This window comes from Camelus dromedarius, chromosome 7, assembly GCF_036321535.1.
Source record: "Camelus dromedarius isolate mCamDro1 chromosome 7, mCamDro1.pat, whole genome shotgun sequence".
Lineage (NCBI taxonomy): Eukaryota > Metazoa > Chordata > Mammalia > Artiodactyla > Camelidae > Camelus > Camelus dromedarius.
This window is the reverse complement of record NC_087442.1, coordinates 40,749,368-40,769,324: the sequence shown is the minus strand read 5'-3', so window position 1 is coordinate 40,769,324 and position 19,957 is coordinate 40,749,368. Positions and strand designations below refer to the sequence as shown.

Genomic DNA, 19,957 nt, shown 5'->3' with positions numbered 1-19,957 from the left:
TGCACAGGACAGCGTCTCAACCAAAATGTTGACAGTGTTGAGATTGAGAAGCCCTGACATAAAGGGACATGTAAAATATGTACAATATATGGTTGAGATATTTTTTAAAGCCACTTGCTAAATGTTACTCTATTTTGTGAGAAAAGGGTTATTTATTTGAATATACATTCAAATGCTAGAAGAAAAAGATATTTAGAGAAAAAGAGGGTGGAGGTACTTTCACTTCCTACTTTCGAGACTTCAGTGTCTTACACTTTTTTCAAAAAAGCTTGTATTACTTTTCAAAATCTTTTAAAATGAAAATGCAACTACGGGCCAGCAGATCTAGTATCAGAATTCTCATAATGAGGACATTTTCATTAACTCATTTAACCAGTATCTCATGAGGAGGATACAGAGATATGCAATATAAAACTTCCTGACCTGGCAGCAATTTATGATACGGTCAAGTAAATAAAATACAATAAAAATAGGGTAAATGACCGAAAAAAGGAATAACTAAAAGAAAATAAAAGCACTAGTAGAAGGCAACATAATTAGTGGCCCTGGAGCACAGAGGGAGTGAGGACAGGTGACAGGTGAGTTACAGCATGAAGGCCAAATCCTGACGGGACGGCCTGGGAGGAGGAAGTTTAAGAGAAAATGCTGAGCCACGTACATGAAAGTTGGACCTCACGAGACCTACCTGAGGGTATTCCAAGGATGTCCTGACAGTTAGAATGGCTAGTCTTCTGGTTTGCCCAAGGCCCAGGGTGGCAAAGAAGGCTAAGGTCTCAGACTCAAGCTCCTAGGATCCACCCCCCAACCCCTTCTGTACCTGTTTGTCCTCCTGGGAATGGCTGTTTTCTTCTCTAGAAGGAAATTAAATTACAAACCTACCTTCGGGGAAAGTCCTAGGGCCTTTTCAATGGGGAGGCATCCTTTCAGTTAAGATTCCAGGTGATGCGCGGCCTTTGGAAAAATCCCTGAGACCCAACCTTTCAAAATGACTCTGGTCATTACCAGAATATTCTCAGAGATGCATTCCGCTGCAGGGCCCATGCGAGACTCTTTCCTCCTTCTGTAGAGATGCCATTGAATGCGAGACTAGGGAGAAAAAACATTTGGAGTAAATTATTAGAAACACATCCACATTTGGCTTTGGTTTCAGCAACTCAAACAGCCACGAAGACTCTGCCTGGAGGTGGCCCCTGCCCCGGCTGATTTGAGGCAGGAAGCAGAAGTGTCGGCCTCGCCAGCATCTGCTCAGGCTCGAGCAGGACAGGCAGCAGACTGCTCAAGGAGAGGCCAGACAGGAAACGGAACATCAGCAACACTTGGGACACAGCCAACTGCAGGCTGAGGAGGCCGGGCTGACATCTCACAGGTACCTATCAGCGAGGCCTGGAGAAGCTTCCTCTGCTCTCATAAGAAAGGAACTCTGCTATTGCCCCTACCATATTAGACTCTCTGCCAGTGACAGGAAGGACACGGGCAACTGGGAGACATCCAAGCCTCAGATTCGGCCAGAAAAGGAGGGTTGGGGAGGAGCAGGTCTGTTTCCCGAGATAACAGGTTCCTGCTTGTCCCAGCACCATCCTGAGGGTGACAGAGGGACAGGAATCTGTTGCCCAGTGTCCCTTTCAGTTTTATTTGGACTGAAGAATTCCTTCCCCACCTCCAGGGGGCCTGGGGAAGTGGCGGGGGCTGGCAGCACCCTATGTCTTGGTCTGACTGGCATGTGCATGTGTCACACCATGGAGCTGAAAACTCAAGCTTTCTGTATGCCTTTACTGTATGTCTCTTATAGTCAATAAAAACGTTTTTAAAAAGAAAAAGGAAAACTGCACACACAAATACCTCCCCTGTTAGGAGTGCCAGCCACCCTCTTCTTCTGGGCTCCTCCCCTGGTAAAACAAGAGTCCCATGGAGTGACCAGGTGGCCCCGGAGACAGTGCTCACCTCAGGTTGGTCAAGCTGGGGTGGTTCCTCAGAGCCTCTGCGAAGGCCTTGGCTCCCTCATCACCGATCTGATTGCCCCACATCCTGCGGGCAGAGGCAAGACAGTGAAGGTTATCTCACTCTCATCCCTTATTTTCTGCTTGTGGCCAAGACTTGACTGTATGTATTCTCAACAGGCAGATGTTTTTGCTCCATCCCGGAAGCTGAGGCCTGGAGATAAATCCCTGCACCAGCCCCTCAGCGCACTGCTCTAGAGGACAAAGAGCAGTAAAGCCTTGTGAACAGGGTCAGATCGGTGGCTGCACAATTAGACACCAAGCCTCACCCCTGAGCTTTCGGAGAGCTGTCAGTCAGCCTCAGCTCATGACTCCCAGAAGTGTCACCCACAGGGTATAAGGGCTCGCAGCAGCCCCAAAGGAGGGTGGAGGCGCTGACTCCCACTAACCAGCTGACCCTGCACAGCAGTGAGAGACGTTCTGGAAGACACTGACATTCCTGCATGAAGCGAAGATTAGGAAGCATTTTCAGAAAACTAATCAGCAATGTTCCCTGCATGTAAAGAGGATGTCACCAAACAGTTCTACCCAGATTGCTGCGATTTGGGTGGGGAGCTGCAATGACAAAGCCCTGTTCTGTCCACCAGAGTAGATAATCTGAGCAGTTCTGGCTAAATGGAGGGTCTGGGTAAGACAGTGGGCTCCATCCTGGCCCTGCCACCCACTACTTCTGCCTGCTTGGGCAAAATACAGTGTCTCCTAGGTCCTAGTCTCCTTGTCTGTAAAGCAGGGAAAGGAGGAGCAGCATGTCCTCCTAGAGGTGTTGTGAGGATTAAGTCAGTCAGTACAAGCAAAGCCCTCAGAACAGTGCCGGAGCTTTAAGAAGCGTCAGCTATTCCTAAGAGGCTGAGGGGCATTGTCTACAGAAAGCAAGGCTGCCAGGCCCCCCACAACAGCACCAGGGCTGCCCCAGCCACACGTTCTTGCCAAGGAGGCAACCTGCCAACATCCCCCCACACCAGTATGACTTGCAAAAGCCCCAGAATGAGAGTTTTCAGTGTTTTGCATAAAAAGTGTGTGTACTAGGTACAATTGAATAGCATCAAAGTTTTAGTAAAGTTGAAAACTACTCATAACATGAGATTAAGTAGAAAAGTAGAATAAAATATGACCGCTATCATATTAAAAAAAAATAGTGTAGAGGGAACACGCATTGCATTAGAGAGAGCAGGAAAGCTTAACTGACCTCAGACGTTGACAATGATTATTTCTGAGAAGATCTCAATTATAATTTCCACATTTTCCAGCTTAGAGATAAAATTTTCTGTTTTTCTTTTATAATAAGATAAAAAGTTGTAACAATATAAAAAGCTTTAAAAAACCTCTAGAATCAAAACCATTGTAAGGTACCAATTTACACCCATTAGGATGGTTACTGTCAAAAAACCAGAAAATAACAAGTGTTGGTGAGGATGTGGAAAAACTGGAACCCTTGAGCACTGTTGGTAGGAACGTAAAATGGTACAGCTGGTATGGAAACAATATGGTAGTTCCTCAAAAAAGTTAGAAATAGAATTACCATCTGATCCACAAATTCCACTTCTAGGTATATAGCTGAAAGAATTGAAAGTAGGGTCTCAAAGAGATACACGGTGCACACGTGTCCCTAGCAGCATTCTTCACAAGAGCTGAAAGGTAGACGCAACCCAGGTGTCCACTGACAGAAGAATGGATCAACAGAATGTGGTATATAGATAGAATGGACTATTACACAGCCTTAAAAAGGAAGGGAAAGTGACACATGCCACAACATGGATGAACCTTGAGGATATTATGCTGAGTAAAACAAGCCAGTCACAAAAAGACAGATACTGTATGACTCAACTTATGTGACTGCCTACAGCAGTCATATTCACAGGGACAGAAAGTAGAATGGTGATTGCCAGGGGCTGCAGGGAGGGGAGAATGGCAAGTTATTGTTCAGTGGGTATAGAGTTTCTGTTTTGCAAGAAAGAGTTCTGGAACTGGATAGTGGTGATGTTTGCACAACTATATGAATGTATTTAATGCCACTGAACTGTACACTTAAAAATGGTAACTTTTATGGTATGTATATTTTACCATAATAAGAAAAACTGCATTAAAAAAAGCCTCCAGTGAACATATAATTATTCTTAAAATGAAGAACACCTGCCTGTGGTGTTCTTAGGGCTAGGACAGTTCCCTCCATTTGCATGAATTAAATAAAAATCCATGTGATTGAAATTGCAGTCGATCCTGGCACTTCCCATGCAAGAGCCAGTGGGGCCCACCCTTCAGGGCATCCGTGGTGGAGGCTCCCTGCAGCTTCTGCCCCACAGCCTGCCCCAGCGGTCCTTTGATAGACGGACCTACAAAAAGACCAGCAGGCGCTCCTGTACGCAGAGCAGGCTGTATACGCACATACACCTGCCCTTGCCTCTACTCACCCAACTTCAAAGATGGATTTGCTGTTCTTCACAGCCAGGGCAAGACACTTTCCTCCTTCACTCGTTATTTTGTTTTTTCCCAGCCTGCCGAGAGAAACGTGCACACATCAGCTCCAGCCGTGAGGGGGCTCCAGCGTCGGCCACCCTCATCCTCAGCACAGAGCCCCTTGGGTCCCTCCTGGGAGGTGTGGTCTTTCTCCTGGGACCCACAGCAGCCACGCCCTGGGCTTCCTCTCAGGGAGGGACCCAGAGCCCTGAGCGGAGCCAGTTGGGATTCCCCTCCAGGAGATGGTCACAATCTCTGCAGAAACTCAGGGACCTGAGTTCTCCTGGGGGATCTTTAAGTGACCTCCGAGCATCACCCCTTTCTATCAGCAGATGGGAAGGTTCTCACATCAACTGCAAATGGTCAAGGTATAGGTTGCCATCACCAGGGCAGCACCAGGGGCTCCTCCACCTATGACAGAGCCAAGGATCAAGCATTTGCTTGCAACTATGATGGCTGCTATGGTCTTAAATATTTGCCCCTTCCACCGCCCAGAATCCATATGTTGAAATCCTAACCCCAAAGTGGTGGTACTAGGAGGCGGGGCCTTTGGGAAGTGATAAGGTCATGGTGGTGGAGCCCTCATGAATGGGATGAGTGATTTATGAGGCCCAAGAAAGCTCCCTTTCCCCCTTTCTCACCACCACATGAGGACACAGTGAGCAGGCACCGTCTATGAACCAGGAATCGGGCCCTTACCAGGCACCTAATCTGCTAGCACTTTGATCCTGGACACCCTAGCCTCCAGAACTGTGAGAAATAAATGTCTGGTGTTTATAAGAAACGTAGTTTATAGTATTTTGTTACAGAACCTGGAATGGACTAAGACAATGAGGAATTTCTTCGAGGGGAAAAAGACCTCCAGAAAGGGTGATAGTTGTGACCTATCTTCCTGTCAGGAGTTAACAAAACCAAAATGCCAAGCTCTCCCCCTGCCCACGGTAGGTGGCCCTTCCAAAATCTGAGCCCCACACAGCTCACCTTGGACACACAGGTGTCCTGATTTGACCAATGTGGCCTTGGGCAAGCAGATGGCGGCTCTAGGGTGACATTTATTCTTTGTGTCAATAATGAAGGGTGACCAAGAGAAGCTACTGAAGAACCCGCCGTGCCCCCCCGCTTACTTCAGGTGAGTGAGGCCTTTGCACTCCTCCAGGATTCTGGCGATGTACCTGGCTCCGACATCGGTGATCTGGTTGTTGTATAAGCTTCGAGAGAAAACACAGCCGTGAGATTTTATGACCCCCATTTTTTTTCTCTTAAACAGCTTTATTGAAATATAATTAACATGCCATAAAATTCACTCATTTAAAGTGTACAATCTAATGGGTTTTAGTACAATTGCAGAATCTTGCAACTATCCCCATAATCTAATTTTTAAATATTTTTTTCTATTATATATGGAATCTAAAAAAAATGATACAAATGACTTCCATTTTTTTTAAAATGAGTAGGTGCTGTCTGCTGATTTCCAAAGTCTGGATCAAAAGGAGAAAGGAAGGGCGAGGGGAGACCAGAGTTTGGGGCCCTGGGTCTCAGATTGAGTTCAAGGTCACCTCTGCCACTTTCCCCAGCTTTATGACTGGAGATAAGTTACCTAAGTTCTCCATCCGTAATACAGGGATAAGAACCACAGCTCCCTCACAGGGTTGTTAGCGGGATTGTATGAGCTCACTCCAAGCCCTTGCACATAGTGCTTGATAAGTGGTAGGGGAGGGGTATGTTTAGATTAAGATTACGATCAGCATCTTGATGGGGGGAGTTTCTAAGCACTGGAACACCTCAGGGTCTACCTTTTAGTCATTTTACCACTTGAGCCAACTGAACAATAAGGCAGAAAGTTGAAAGTGGTAAGCAGACAGGTTTCCCGTGTCCACGGTCACGCAGAACTCCAGAAGCCTGGGATCGAGTGTTTCAGTGTTTCACAAGGCCTGGGAGCCTTGTGTTACAGCTGAGAACACTGAGGCCCACAGAAGCTGACAGACTGGCCTTAGTTTAGAGTCAACAGTGGCCGTGGGACTGGCTGGACTTGCCCACAAACTCTCACCTCAAACACCAACATCTCAAAGGCTCTGAAAGCCCAAAGTTCTTCTTAACTATTTTGGCAACTGATGTGGAGCTATTCGTGGTTTTTATTTCAACTGGTACATTTTGCTGCAGAAACGTTAAAAGTGCTTGGAAGTGGGGTGCTACCCTAGAGTCGGTCATGTCATTGCTACAGAGCATGTACACTGATTTCTGATTCGTGTCTTGCCCTAAAGGTTCTGGATGTCGGATCACGGACCCATAGTAGTGAAATCTACTACAGAAGTAGTCCCCCGTTCATAAAACCTATCCCCAGGTATTCTGTCATTACGTCCCTCAGTCACCAATGGTCAAACTATTTGCTTGCATTAGGACCCCAATTACACAAGGGGGATGAGAAGGCTGAGGCTCAGGGGGATTCTCTGACTTGCTCGAACAGAGGGCTGCTGGGTGAGCCAAGAGCGGGACCCAGTACTCTGGCTCCCCACCCAGTGCTCCTCCTGCTGCCCTGGGGCCATCAGCCTCAACCATCCAGGGAGCCACATAATGGCCACTTCCTGCCACTCTGTTATTACTGTACAGCTATCCCGTGTTCTTGAGAAATACATACCCTAAAAATGTCAGTATTTTGTATTTGGTCAGCTCTTCGTACAGCACCTTCACCCCACTGTCGGTGATCTGGTTTACACTGAGTCTGAAAACAACAGCCAAGAAAGTTAAAAATCAGAGCAGCTGCTCACTGTGAAAGAGCATTCATTCCACAAGGATCCAGAAGCCTACAGGTCCTGGAGTTTTCACAGGTATAAATGCCCCCCTGGCTAAGTGGCCCCTAAAGAGCCCGGTCTTCATGGGGCGAAAAACCCTCCAGAACCAGCCCATCGGCGATACGACAGCCCAGCCCTGATTCAACATAAGGGACACGTGCAGACAGCCACCTCTGATAGCCTGCATTTGCCAGTGGCCTCCATGCCTCACCACACAGCAGGGGGCATGAGATCTGGAACCGTGAGGAGCTACATTTAGGGGTGATAAGGCAGGGAGAGGGGCCGCCCCACCATCTCGCAAGTGGGGCCACGGATGTTAGGGGTCCCCACAAGAACTGTCCCAGTCAAAATGCCAACAGCCTCCCCACCCAGAAACACATGAGCTAAACCTGACCTGAAAGGTCAGTTGAGGTAGACAGCTCCTGTGGTGTGGTTCTGTGCGGGAAGGTCGACAAAGAGACAGGTCTTGGCAGCTACACTTTCCCTCTCCTCTTTAACACACAAGCTGCATCTCCTGGACAAGGGCCAGCCGCATGCTGGAATTGTTCTTTGAAATCCCCATACTAGCAGCATATTTTGATTTGGCTAAAATGAAAAATACTTTTTTTCTACCAAGTAATCTCTATAACAGACTGCCCTCATCTTTTCAATCCTCCACCCCATCATTTAGGTGAGGCTGAGGAACAGAAAAAGGCCCAGAGATGAATAAGCGTAAGGGTCAGGAGTTGGATGAAGTAACACACTAGAGGTCAGTAATTTTTTCTGGAAAGGGTCAGGTAACAAACATTTTAGGCCATACGGTCACAGTGCAACCACTCAACTCTGCAGAGTGAAGCAGCCAATAGGTAAATAAATGTGACTGTGTTCCAATAAAACTTCCATCTATAAACACAAGCTATGGGCCAAACTGGGCCACAAGCTGACCTCTGTAAAATGTAAAAGGCTGAACAGGTAAAAGCCTGATTTGGGGGCCACATCACATTGATCAGGTCAGACACTGGGCCCCTTCCCTCATGGTGCCTACCTTGGCACTGGGGCACAGTGTGTACATACACTGCATGACTAGCCTAGGATGGCAGAGCCTACTAGTCACTCCCAATAGCTAGGCCTTCTTAGAAACAAAATCCCCCATTTTTTAGCTGAGGACATGTGATTAAGGTCTGGCCAATGAAATCTAAGCAAAAGTCTCATTAGCAATAGCTGAGACGTCTTAAAAGAATGAGGCGTATCCTTTGCCCTTCCTTCTCTCTGGTGGCTAGAACGTCAACTGAATGGCTGGAGCTTGAGCAGCCATTTTAGGCCAAGAGGTAGAAGTCAGTGAGGGCAGCAGGGCAGCAAGGCAGAAGAGAACCTGGGCTCCTGATGGTCATGGAGGTACCATAGCAGCTCTGAACTGTTCTCCTCTAGACTTTTGCTTAAGAGACAAATAAGCTTGTATCTCATCTAAGCCATCAGGATTTTGAGTTTTCTCTGACTCTCAGCCAAAACTAATCTGCACTGATGCCCTCGGGGAGCTCAGAGTACTTCCCTAGGGTTGCTCATTTCCTCCTGCCTTCTCTCTTGCTGGTTTGCAGGCAAACCTGGGGACAGCTGCCTGGGACAGGACCACCATACTAATGCAGAGTTTCCATTTTTTGAAATGGGCACAGGGAGGCACTGAGTGTGAGACTGCATGAGGCTGCAAGTGGAGAGTCGCCGGCTAAGAGCTCAGAGAATAGATTCCAGGCCTTCCAATTCCCAGGCCAGGGCAGGCTTGGGCTCCCTACATTCTACTCATCCCTGCACAATGTACTCTGGTGCTGGTGTTCACAGGTACCTGGAATCAGTTCCAAATCCCTGCTGCTCTTCAGAAATGCATGAGCCAAGTAGTGGAGAACTGAAACCCCCACAGAGATTTACAAGGTGTATTTTATCCAGAAAATGCTATTAGAAGAAAGGAGACTGGCTTTTCTTACCTTTAAACCATCAAACAGGAAACTAATCAGGAGTCAGCGTTCTTTACCGAGATCCCTGGCAGCCCAGGGCTGCCGGCTTTGATCAGGGAAACTAACTTAATAAGCACAAAGTCAGCTTTACCTGCAAACACAGAAGCTTTCACATGCCAGAAACTTTTCATGGGCTTTCTCTGAGCCTCATGTGAATCTCAGAAAGTAGGTTCTTTATGATTCTGGCTTTACCATGGCCCAGCTGTGTGACCTCGAACAACTTACTAACTTCTCTGTACCTCCACTTCCTCCTTTGCCAAGATGGAGATAACAGCACTGACATTCTAGGATTGTTAAAAGGATTAAACCAGGTAATACTTGTATATCGCTTCACCCATTCTCAATCAATGAATGCTGATTGTTAATCACTGTAATTGCTAGGATAAGAGAATCTCCTTTTCCAGATGAGGACACTGAGGCTCAGAGAGGTTAAGCAATTTGTTCAAGGACACCCAGCTGGGGCCAATCCAGGTCCACCTGACTTCACATTTTGCTCCTTGCCCTCTGCCACCCTGAGACAGAGGTCAGGATGTTCCAAGACACATGGTCACGAGTCCCAGGGTAATCCAGGAGACTGCGCTCCACGATGCTAGTCCCCGTGTTCCCTGAGCCCCGGCCCCGCCAACTATTCTCTGAACCCAGCGGCCTCACCTAATGACGGTGAGGCGGCTGAAGCAGGGCTGCAGCTCCCGCACGCCGTAGTCGTTGAGGTTGTTGTTGTCCAGGTCGAGGGCGAGCTGCTTGCGGAAGTGGTGTAGGACGAAGGAGAGGGCGCTGCAGTCAGCCGAGTAGGCGTTGCAGAAGGTCAGCTTGAGGTAGTTGGCGCAGATGCCCCTGGCCGCCAGCCGCCCCGCCTTCTCGCTCTGCGTCTCATAGATGCAGCGCAGCATCCAGATGAAGGTGGGCATGGCCTGCACCTGGTTGAAGCCCCCAGACTGAACTCGGGGCAGGTTCTTCAGGTGGGAGCGCAGGCTGGCGAACAGGTGAGCCCACAGGGCCTTGCGCTTCCTCCGCAGGGCAGCAGCGGGCACCAGGTGCTGCAGGAGTTTCTGTTTGCCTTTGGACAACAGCCCACACAGGAAGAGGTTGGTGAAATGAAAATGATCCTTGTTCTTGAAGGGGTCCTCCCTCGCCAGGCCACGGCCCCCCAGGCAGTGGACGGGGAGGAAGGGGGGATAGCAGGACGGGGCTGCTGCCTCCTCAGGAGGAGCCCACTCCTGGAAGAACCTGAGCAGCTCCTGGCTGCCCACCTTGTCGTCCAGCACGAGAAAGAGGGCAGCAAAGAAGGACTGGAGGGTTAGGTGCAAAAACTCATAGGACTGCTGGTCGCCTCCGAGGCCCAGCTCCAGCCCAGATCGCAGGAAGCCCAGCTGCAGGTCCCCCTCCTGCACTTCAGAGGCTTGCACCTCCTCCTGGCTGAAGATAAACAGGCTCTTATCCATGCCCCCGTAGGCCACCTGCCCCAGAGAGCGCAGAGTGCCCAGGCCAGAGCGGAAGGTCTCCGCCTGGCTCCGCGTGTTCTGCTGCACCAGGCTGGTGGGCTGTGTCCTGTTCAGGTGGACCTCGGTGACCAGCAGGAAGATGTCGGTCAGCGTTATCGTGCAGTCAGGCAGCTGCGGGGAGCTGTCAAAGGCGTCGTGGAAATGCTGGAAACACCTGAAGATGATCCAGCAAAAGAGGGGCACGGCACACAGGCTGCAGAGGTTGGGGTTGGCCTCCAGCTGGTCCAGCAGGTGCTGGCGCATGGCGCGCTCAGGGAACATCCTCCCGGTGTAGGCCCGCAGGTGGCTGGGGGAGAAGCCCCGCAGAAGCACCTTCTTCCAAAGGAGATGGCGTGGGATTTCGGTCCCCGTGCGGGCTGTGAGCAGCTTGCGTGCCCCCTTGAGCAGCTTCCCACTGAGCAGGTTGGCCAGCAGGACCAGGGGGTGCGCGGGCTCCCAGGGGGAGGAGGTGTCGGGCTGGCTGCTCAGGTCGAAGTCCGAGTGGAGCTCGTCCAGGCCGTCGAAGGTGAAGAGGGCCGTGTGGGGAAAGCGCAGCAGGAAAGCAAACACCTCCTCGGGGTCCTGCTCCGGGTAGCAGTAGTGCTTGAAGAGCAGGTCCTGCAGACACAGCGTGGCGCTCTCCTTGAAGCAACTGAATGTGCGGCAGCGGAAGTGGAAGAAGAACTTGAGCCCAGTGTCCAGCTGGCCCGCCGCCCAGAGGCCCTGCAGCCGCTGCAGCAGCATGGACTTGCCCACGCCCGCGTCGCCAAAGATGAAGATGGTCTCGCCCTGCTCATTGAGGACACCTGTAGAGGGGTCCAGGAGGCAGGCCAGGCTGCCCAGGCTGCCCAGGCTCTCGTTGTTGAAGTTGACCAGCTCCATGATGGTGTCCATGTACATCTCCTCCAGCAGCAGCTCCTCCTTTTGGGCGTAGCACAGGATGAACTTGGAGTCCCGGCCCAGCTGGTGTCGCAGCTTCTGGGTGTATCTGCTCACTGCAGGGAGAGTGGGGCCAGGTGAGAGGTGGAGATTGGGAGAGGGAAGCACAGGTGGAAAGGGCATCACATGGGGGGTCAGGCAGAGAAGCAGACACACAAATCCACAACCTGGAGCCTGAAGCCAAGTGCAAGGACTCCTCGAATGCAAAGAGCCAGCACTCCAGAATCTGCGGGTCCTTGGGGCTCGATTTCCCTGCCTGACCTCGATTTAGCCAGCCAGCTGGGATCAGTGTCTGAGACAGGCTCCCTTTTTCCTCTGTACAAGCTGTCTTTGAACTACGGCTAAAAACTGAAGCCCCTCAAATTTGAGGGCCAGCCACATAGCCCTGCCACCCCAGCCCAATCCCAGGGTCCTGCTCAAACAGCTCAAGCCAGTCCCCACGGAAAAGCGTATTGTTGAGAAAAAATTGCCCTAACCTTATTGTTTTGTTTTAATTTGTTTTACTGGGGTGGGGGGTTAGATTTATTTATTTTTGATGGAGGTACTGAGGATTGAACCCAGGACCTCATGCATGCTAAGCATGTGCTCTGCCACTGAGCTGTACCCCTTTGTCCCTGCCCTAACCCTTTTTGTGCTTACTATACTGCTCTAAAAACAACAGGTAGTCTCACAAAACCTAATGCTAAAACTTGGCAATAAGATACAACATCTGACATTAATATGAATTACAGTGGGACGCTGCCTTACCACAACCGAGTAAATAAACTAAAACCCAGCCTTCTTACACTGCACAGAGCACACCAGCCCAGCCCTGGGGATCACTGGCGCTTAGCAGCGTGCCAGGAGGAGCCTGTGGCCTGCCCCAGGGGAGGACATGGGTTAACAGGCTGGCATGAGTGCCATGTCTTCTGCAAACCTGAGCTACGAAATGGGGCCTACTCCAGACAAAAAAGGGTGTTCCATAAATTCCTTTAAAATAGTTTTTGGGCCTTAATCATAATTCAGTTAACAAAAATTGAACACACATGGACATTTCCAGGTTCACCTATAATCCTTTCCCCTCAGCTCAGTCCAACTTGATTATTTGCTTAAAATTTATGACATGAATTCCATTTTTTACAGTTCTAGTAAAGCAAAATTTACAGACCGTAAATTCACCTATTCTACAAGTATCGCTGTCAATGATTTTTAGTAAACTTACAAAGTTATGCCAACACCACTGCAACCCAGGGGTATAATTTCCACCATAAGGCCATTTGCAGCCAATCTGTGCCAGTGCCCCCCGCTCCCCTCCCAGGGCCCCAGGAAACGGCCAGTCTGCTTTCCATCTCTATAAACGTGCCTTTTCTGGCACTGCATATAGATGGAATCATACAATGTGTAGTATTTCACATCTGGCTTCTCATGGAGTGAATTATACTTTAAAAGCTGTTACAATACCTGGGTGAAGGCACCAGTGGAGAAGCCCGTTGAGAGAAGTTTTCATCGCAGGAATATTTTCCCTTTTTTATGGGGGAAGGAAACAAAGGGAGGTGGGAGGGAGCGGAAAGAGGAAGAAGCTGGCGATGGCGGGTGGTATCTGCTGGGCCACAGAAGCGAGAGCTTGGCCTTGACACTGCCTGTTGGCCTGGTTTCCCCTAATACACACCTGCCTGTGTGGGAACTGTCTTCTGCTTCTGTTGTCAAGATCAAACTGGGTTCTTTAAAAATCAGAGTTTGGAAGCTCGGTGCTAGTATGTTGCCAACAACCGTCTCAGAGTGGAGAGGCCACAGGCATGGAAAGAAGATTCCCTGGTGCCCCGACAAGACCATGGCCCCAGTCGCGTGCGGCCACAGCGTCCCGAGCTGCCGCTGCCCTCCTCCCCACTTGCAGTTACACATTTGTGCGATAACCTACTGCTGGTCTCCTGCATCGGCCTCTGAGCTCCCCCAGCGCAGGAACCGTATCTGGGTCTGCTCCCCGCTGTACCCCAGGCATCCAGCGCAGTGCCTGGGCACGTGGTGGGTCCATCATAAATACCCACTGAGCTCATCATTTAACTAATGGGGTGCCATGGGACTTTGGAAATAAGGACTGGCAGTCAGAGGTGGTAAAAGAATACTTTGCTTAGAATCAAATTTGGAAAGATTTGGAAAAAAAGAAAGTAACCGTGAATTTGTACAACCACTAAAATGTCTATATACGTCAGAATAGGAATTCGGCAAGAGGACAGAACGGAAGCCATTTCTACACTTCCATGGGCCCCGACATAAACCACACCAGCCTCATGTGGTAAGTTCAGTCACAGTCCCCTGGGCAACACTAGGATGACAGGGAACCCAGCAGCCAAGCCTGCTACCCCAGGGACCCCACTTTTGTCCCCTGCTGGGCCCAGGCACATAGCATTTCCAAGCCCTGGGGGCCTTGCTTGCTTGGTGGCTACAGTCCCCCGGGGACTGACTCATACCTGGATCGGTGTTGACAATAGCTTTGCTCTGAATGATCTGGGAAGGGGAGAAGCCGATCTCTGACAGCCAAGGCCTGAGGTCCACGTAAGCATCCGCGAGCTGCTGGAGCACATAGAGGAAGAACTCGGACACCTCATCGCCCTTGCTTTGCACCAGATCCAGAATTTTGCGGACCTAGTGGGGCACAAGCATTAGGGTGTGAACCGGCACTATGGGCGTCCTCCCACTGAAATGGCCCACACGCAGGGCTCTGAGCTCTTCTACAGCCTTGAGCTTGACTATCCACTCAGCTGGTGCGAGATGCTACAGGCCGACAGCCCAGAATCTGAGATGGACCGCCTCGGCAAGACACGCACCACATGGCTCTAAGAAAGCAGACGCTTCCATGAGCCTAAAAATCAAACAGTCAGACTCACAGCTAGAGCTGGGCCCACCCCTGGAATTTCCTTCTCCCTCCTTTTCTCCTTTTCCCTCTTAACCTAACACTAGTGCTCTCTGGGAATGAATGCTAAGAGAAAGTCACCCATTAGGCATAACGAGGTGCTCACTGGGCCACATAGCAAGGGGACAGCAACCCCCCCGTGTAAAGTGTACCTTAAAAAAGCTTCTGTCTTATTAAAAATTCAGGGAAAAAAATCACAGCAGTGTTCTATTGCAATTCTCCCAGAAACCCTTCTGGTCTTTTCTGAGCCCAGTAGGATCACATTACAAACCAGTTCTGTCACTCCTCTCCCCAAAAATTCTTGGTCTCACCATTCTGTGTTTCAGAAGATGCCACAAAGCTAAAGTGAAACCGAGGGCTGTGAAGACTTCCTACAGTGGAGCGTGGAAAATTCTCTATTGTGGACCCAGGCTGGGATGCAGCCATCCCTCGATCAGAGATGAGGGCCATTCTCAGAGTCGTGCCCAGCAGCAAACAGCTCTCTAGGGTTTAATGGCACCGAATGAACAGCACTGCTAGTGTTTCATGCTCATTGTCTTTTTAAAGAATTCACTAATTTAAAGTGAATTGGGAAACGAGTTGTTTGAGAACCAATAAACACAGCAAGGAGGAGCTTGTGCTCAACACAAATACAGGAGTGAAATACGTAATTGTGTAATACACTGATAACTCAAGCGTTTATGTCCTGTAAATAACCCCAGCAGCAAATTCCGCCACGTGTACTGAACTCCCACAGCTCTTCTCTCAGGTCAGCTGGGAGACGCCCCTCTGGCCCCCCCGTCACTGGCACCTTGTCAGGCTGCGTGGGGCAGGCGCACACGATCTCCGCATCTTCGGCAGAGAAGTAGTCATTCTGCAGCAAGTTGTCCACCAGACACTGAGTGTTGCGGATGTGAGTGACCAGATGTTCCCGGTTAACTTTCAACAATTTAACGTAGGAGTGCGGCTCTGCCGGGATGATTTCCATCTCACTGCGGCCTTGCTTCTCCATGGTTAAAGGAGCAAGCGGCTGCTTTTCCCAAATTCATCTTTGGCTGTGTGTGTCCTCCTGGCAGAAGGGCAATCGGGATCCAGGGCCAGGCTCTCAGTGCAACTCCTGAAGAGACAAATGGGATCACCAATCAGACAAAAGCCATGGGAAAGATGCTCCCCCTGTCTTTGGCCCTGGAATTTCTCTATTTAAAACAGGAAGGACTCATGCTTAGTAAGACATTGATCTGAGACGTAGTCAAGTAAAAATCATAATTTAATTGCTTCTGCTTGTGGGTTACATCACCAGGGTAGATGACCAGAGGTAGACAACCCTTTGGTTTAGCAAAACTTCCTTTTTTTTAAAAAAAAAAAAAAAAAAGAAGTGTGCCTTAGTCCTAGAATGGGATATGAATGAAAAGGTGCATTATTTTCTAAGTGAGGTTAACTGGGATTGGAGGTTTTCACATACCCTATGAGGACATGGGGCCCAGAACTGGGGACAGAGAGACTACGGGGGTTGGTGGGAAAGGGTCTGAGCACAAAATGGCCAGAGGAGAGCGACAGCATGAGGTCCCCTGTGGTAGCCAGAGCCCAGGAGCCTGGGGACAGTGATGTCTCGGCCTTATTGCCTGTTCTGGGTTATGCCGCAGCCCTCCCCGCACCAGCTCTCCTTACACGTCCAGCCAAGTCAGCTGTTACACAAGCACCTTAGGGAATGAAGGAGCAGCAGTGGCCATGCTGGAATGACGCAGCACGGAAGGCAAGAGGGAGGGGCGACATGGAGTTCCAAGTGGCAGATGACCAGGAGAGGCCATCTCTCCAGAAGTCTTTGAAAACCTCATGTACATGCTGAACTTCCTGTCTCGGTAGGGACAGGGAACCAAGCTCTTTTATTTGGGTATAAAAATACCTTGAGTTTATCGGCACTCCCCCAAAATTGCACTGATCACTTCCTTTTGGAGTAAGAGCCCTCAGCCATCTTAACTCTCCAGTCATCCTGTGTATATACAGTGGATCACACTCTCGGACGTAGAAAGGCCTTGAACTGAACACTTAGTCTTTCGTCTAAAACCCACACAGTCCAGAGAGAAAGTGTGAAATGTTTTTTGTTGAGCTCAAAAAAAAACAAAACAAAACAAAATCACCCCATAGAGCTCTAAACACTGTCAGTGTCATTCAGGTACGTTGCACAAGCCCACACACGTTAACATTCAGGTCCAGTGGTTCTCAAATTTTTTTCCACCAAGTCACATATGAGTCTTCTGCTCTTTGACACACTTGTAGTTTTCTCTTACCTGTCAAATACCCAAATGCAAGCCTTAGATTCTCAGCAGGAAGCCATACAATCACCTTCCTTTTACAACCTGAGTGACTGAGGAAGAGACAGTACATCTAACATTCTGAACAACAAAAGGCCAAGAGATTCTTACCAAAAAGAACTTAAAGGGATGAAAATGAGTGGAATGCAATTAAATGAAAATTTAGTCAGTGTTCCCCTAAAAGTATGCTGATCTATTTATTAGACTCTAATTCAGCCTTTTCTATTGTGGTCAAGTCTGTGACTCACTTAAGGACTCTTAGCTTTAGAAAATTAGTTACCTTAAAGGATACCAGTTGATAATGTTAAATATATATTTAAATTAATGGTTAATAATTCCTTTTTAAGTTTCTGGCATGTGTTCTTTGAAGTAAGTGAGAATATTTTAAGACAACAGTCTCTCCTTAAATCCTCAACTTCCAGTTTCTTTCTGGAATCTGCAAAATCAAAAGAAAAAGAGAAAGGTTTCTCTGAAAACACTCTTGTGCCAAGTGGTGAATGAATGAATGAATGAAATTGGAGAAAGAATAATTTTTAAACCCAGAACTGCAGCATCTCAGAATACTCTCTGTACCTTCTCCCTTTGGGACGGTGTTTCCCAAATCTGTCATTCAGGCACCGGTCACTTTTTTTTTTTTTTTTTGCCATAATTGAGTCCCACCTGTACTTTATTTGCTTAAATTTTTGGTTTATATTGACTTTATTTTAAAACTCTAATAGACTAATTTTAAAGGGAAATTTTATACCACCGTTGTAAAAAAAAATATCGCTTGCAGTAACTAGAAAGTTTCACAAAAATAAATTTGCTAGAAATAAAACCATGCTATTGTATTCTGGCTTGACTGCGTTGCCTGGAAAGGTTTTAGGTCTGAGTCCTGTATTCTCCTAGAAGCACGTGAGACATGTTAAAGACACAGTAGGACAAAACTGAGACTTTCTCTTTGAGCTCATGGTAAACCTGAGAGAACTGGGAAAGGGAACTGCCTTCTCACTTGGTGATTCAGTGTGTTTTCAAGCCATGGCTCCATTCTTACAAGGGCTCGGAACAGGTGTGACACAGCCTTCATTCCTCCACTCCCAACCCTTGTCCGTCCTCACCGTGGCTCGCATTTCACTCCTGGCTTCTGTCTCTTCCAAGCCTGTAATTTCCACAAAACCAGTGACATGTCTTCCCAGCCTTTCCCCGTAGTGACACCCACAGACATGTCTGCCTGTTGCCATGAAAGGCAGAAACTTTAGGAAAATCTCCTGATGTATGGCCACCTAAGCAAAGCAATGAATTACATGTCAGTCAGCTGGCAAGGAGGCTGTTGTTTTGTAATGCCCAGAGCCCTGGTTTGAGATTTAATCAGATTTTCAGAGATCACTCAATTCAGCAGGAACTTAACAAGGTGTGGATGGTGGAAAAGGCAACAAAGAAAGCTGATCCTGCCCCAGTAAATGGAATCCGAAGTTCAACCAGATCTATAGCGTGGGACACAACAGAGAAATTCAGTTCATGGGCTTCTGGGTACTAGAAACACCGATGCCTGGAATGACTCTGCACTGGCTTTTTAGATTCATTTCTCAGAAAGTCAGTGAGACAAGGGGTTAAAGAAGTGAGGTCGCTGATGACTCTACATTCAGAGAGAAAATAAGCAGAGGACCTACTGACTTAGCGCCAAGGGAAGTTCCTTCCAACTGTTAGATTCGGTTTTGCAGCTTGGCATGCTTGGAAAGATCAGAAAATAAGTCACCAAAATGCTATTGATCGTGTGGTGAGACAGGGACTCGTCACACCAGGAATGTAAATTGGTGGAAACCTGGAAACCCATTTGATGTATCAAGAGCCTGTGAAAACTTTCAATTTCATAACTTCTCATTTTAGAACTCTGCCTTCTGAAAAGATTCAGAGGTTCTAACAGTTTTGTGGGTTTTTTTTTTTTTTAAACAAGGGGCTTCTACAGCCAGCTGATAGAATAGTGTGCTGTTCCCGCAGAGACCGTCCAGGTGGGAGGATCAGCACACGGGGATGCGTTCCTACAGCAGTGCGCTATTCAACAACAGAGATGAATGAAATGCTAGTACGACATGAATGAGCATCACAGACATTATGCTGAGAGAAGCCAGACTCAAAAGAGTGTGTAGTATATGATTCCATTCATAGGATTCCAGAAATCTGACCCAGGAATCAGAACAGTGGTTTCTTGGGCAGGAGGATGAGAGTGGAGGAGAAACCAACTGCATACAGGAATAGGAGAAATTTCTGGGGAGATAAATATTCTGTATCTTATAGTGCCATATATACACATATATATCACATATATATGAATGTATATATCTCTTCGTGTGTGTACGTGTGTGTACATATAGTGTATATACCACATGTGCATATATGTATATTTACACACACATACATACATATATATCATTTGTCAAGTCATCAACTAGCACACTTAAAATCTGTGACTGTTACTGTATGAAATTACACTTTAATAAAGTTGTTTTTTTTTAAGTAAAGGCAAAATACATTTCCAGATAAATGGAAAGTGAGAGACTCTGTGGCCAGCATAGCTGCACTAAAATACTGAATAGAGTTTTTTAGGTAGAAAAAAAATGATTCCAAGGCAAAAACAAAATGAGAGCAACAGAAAGTTTTCCTGTGTGGCTAAACATAAATGTGTACTGACTGAACAAAATAATATTAATGTCTGTGGCACCTAAAACATATGTAGAAATAATATTTAAACAAAGGACACTGCAAGACAGCAAAGTAGAAAGACCCTGAGCTCACCTCCTCTCACGGGCACGCCAGAATCACAACCATCCATGAAAACTACCAGAACCTACCAGAAAAGATCTTCTACAACTGAAGACATGAAGAAGGACGCACAGCGAGACAGGTAGGAGGGGTGGAGTCACAATATAGTCAAGCCCCAAACCCCCAATTCCCAGTGGGCGCTCCACAAACAGAATGATTACAACTCAAAGGAGTGAGAGGTCCAAGCCCCGTGTCGGGCTCCCCAGCCCGGAGGTCCTGCAGCAGGAAGATGAGGCCCCAGAGCACGTGGCTTTGAAGCCCAGCGGGGCTTACTTTCGGGAGTCCCAGAGGTTTGGGGAAAACCGAGTTCACTCTTAAAAGGCACATGCAAA

General features: G+C 48.1%; 1 protein-coding gene and 1 long non-coding RNA gene across 16 annotated transcripts in view; one reads left to right on the top strand and one right to left on the bottom strand.

Moving 5' to 3' along the window:
* The window catches only part of LOC105095843 (uncharacterized), a 44,057-nt gene extending 38,822 nt beyond the window's left edge, over nt 1-5,235 (top strand). For 7 of the 9 annotated variants that reach the window (XR_010381629.1, XR_010381628.1, XR_010381630.1 and 4 more), the window contains one exon: nt 1,151-1,823. This is a non-coding gene — a long non-coding RNA (uncharacterized LOC105095843). Of the gene's footprint in view, nt 1-1,150; nt 1,824-2,117 lie in introns of those variants that run through there. The other 2 variants (XR_010381635.1, XR_010381634.1) reach the window with 2 other exon arrangements.
* The window catches only part of NOD1 (nucleotide binding oligomerization domain containing 1), a 55,996-nt gene that overhangs the window by 12,967 nt on the left and 23,072 nt on the right, over nt 1-19,957 (bottom strand). For 3 of the 7 annotated variants that reach the window (XM_031455126.2, XM_031455124.2, XM_064487477.1), the window contains exons 2-9: nt 15,326-15,631; nt 14,093-14,267; nt 9,877-11,701; nt 7,087-7,170; nt 5,576-5,659; nt 4,406-4,489; nt 1,942-2,025; nt 1,003-1,086 (exon numbers count right to left, since the gene is read on the bottom strand). In XM_031455126.2, coding sequence (XP_031310986.1) covers nt 1,003-1,086; nt 1,942-2,025; nt 4,406-4,489; nt 5,576-5,659; nt 7,087-7,170; nt 9,877-11,701; nt 14,093-14,267; nt 15,326-15,526 — 2,621 coding nt within the window. In that variant the 5' untranslated portion in view covers nt 15,527-15,631. Of the gene's footprint in view, nt 1-879; nt 1,087-1,941; nt 2,026-4,405; nt 4,490-5,575; nt 5,660-7,086; nt 7,171-9,876; nt 11,702-13,085; nt 14,045-14,092; nt 14,268-15,325; nt 15,632-17,106; nt 17,263-19,957 lie in introns of those variants that run through there. The other 4 variants (XM_031455125.2, XR_010381626.1, XM_064487478.1 and 1 more) reach the window with 4 other exon arrangements.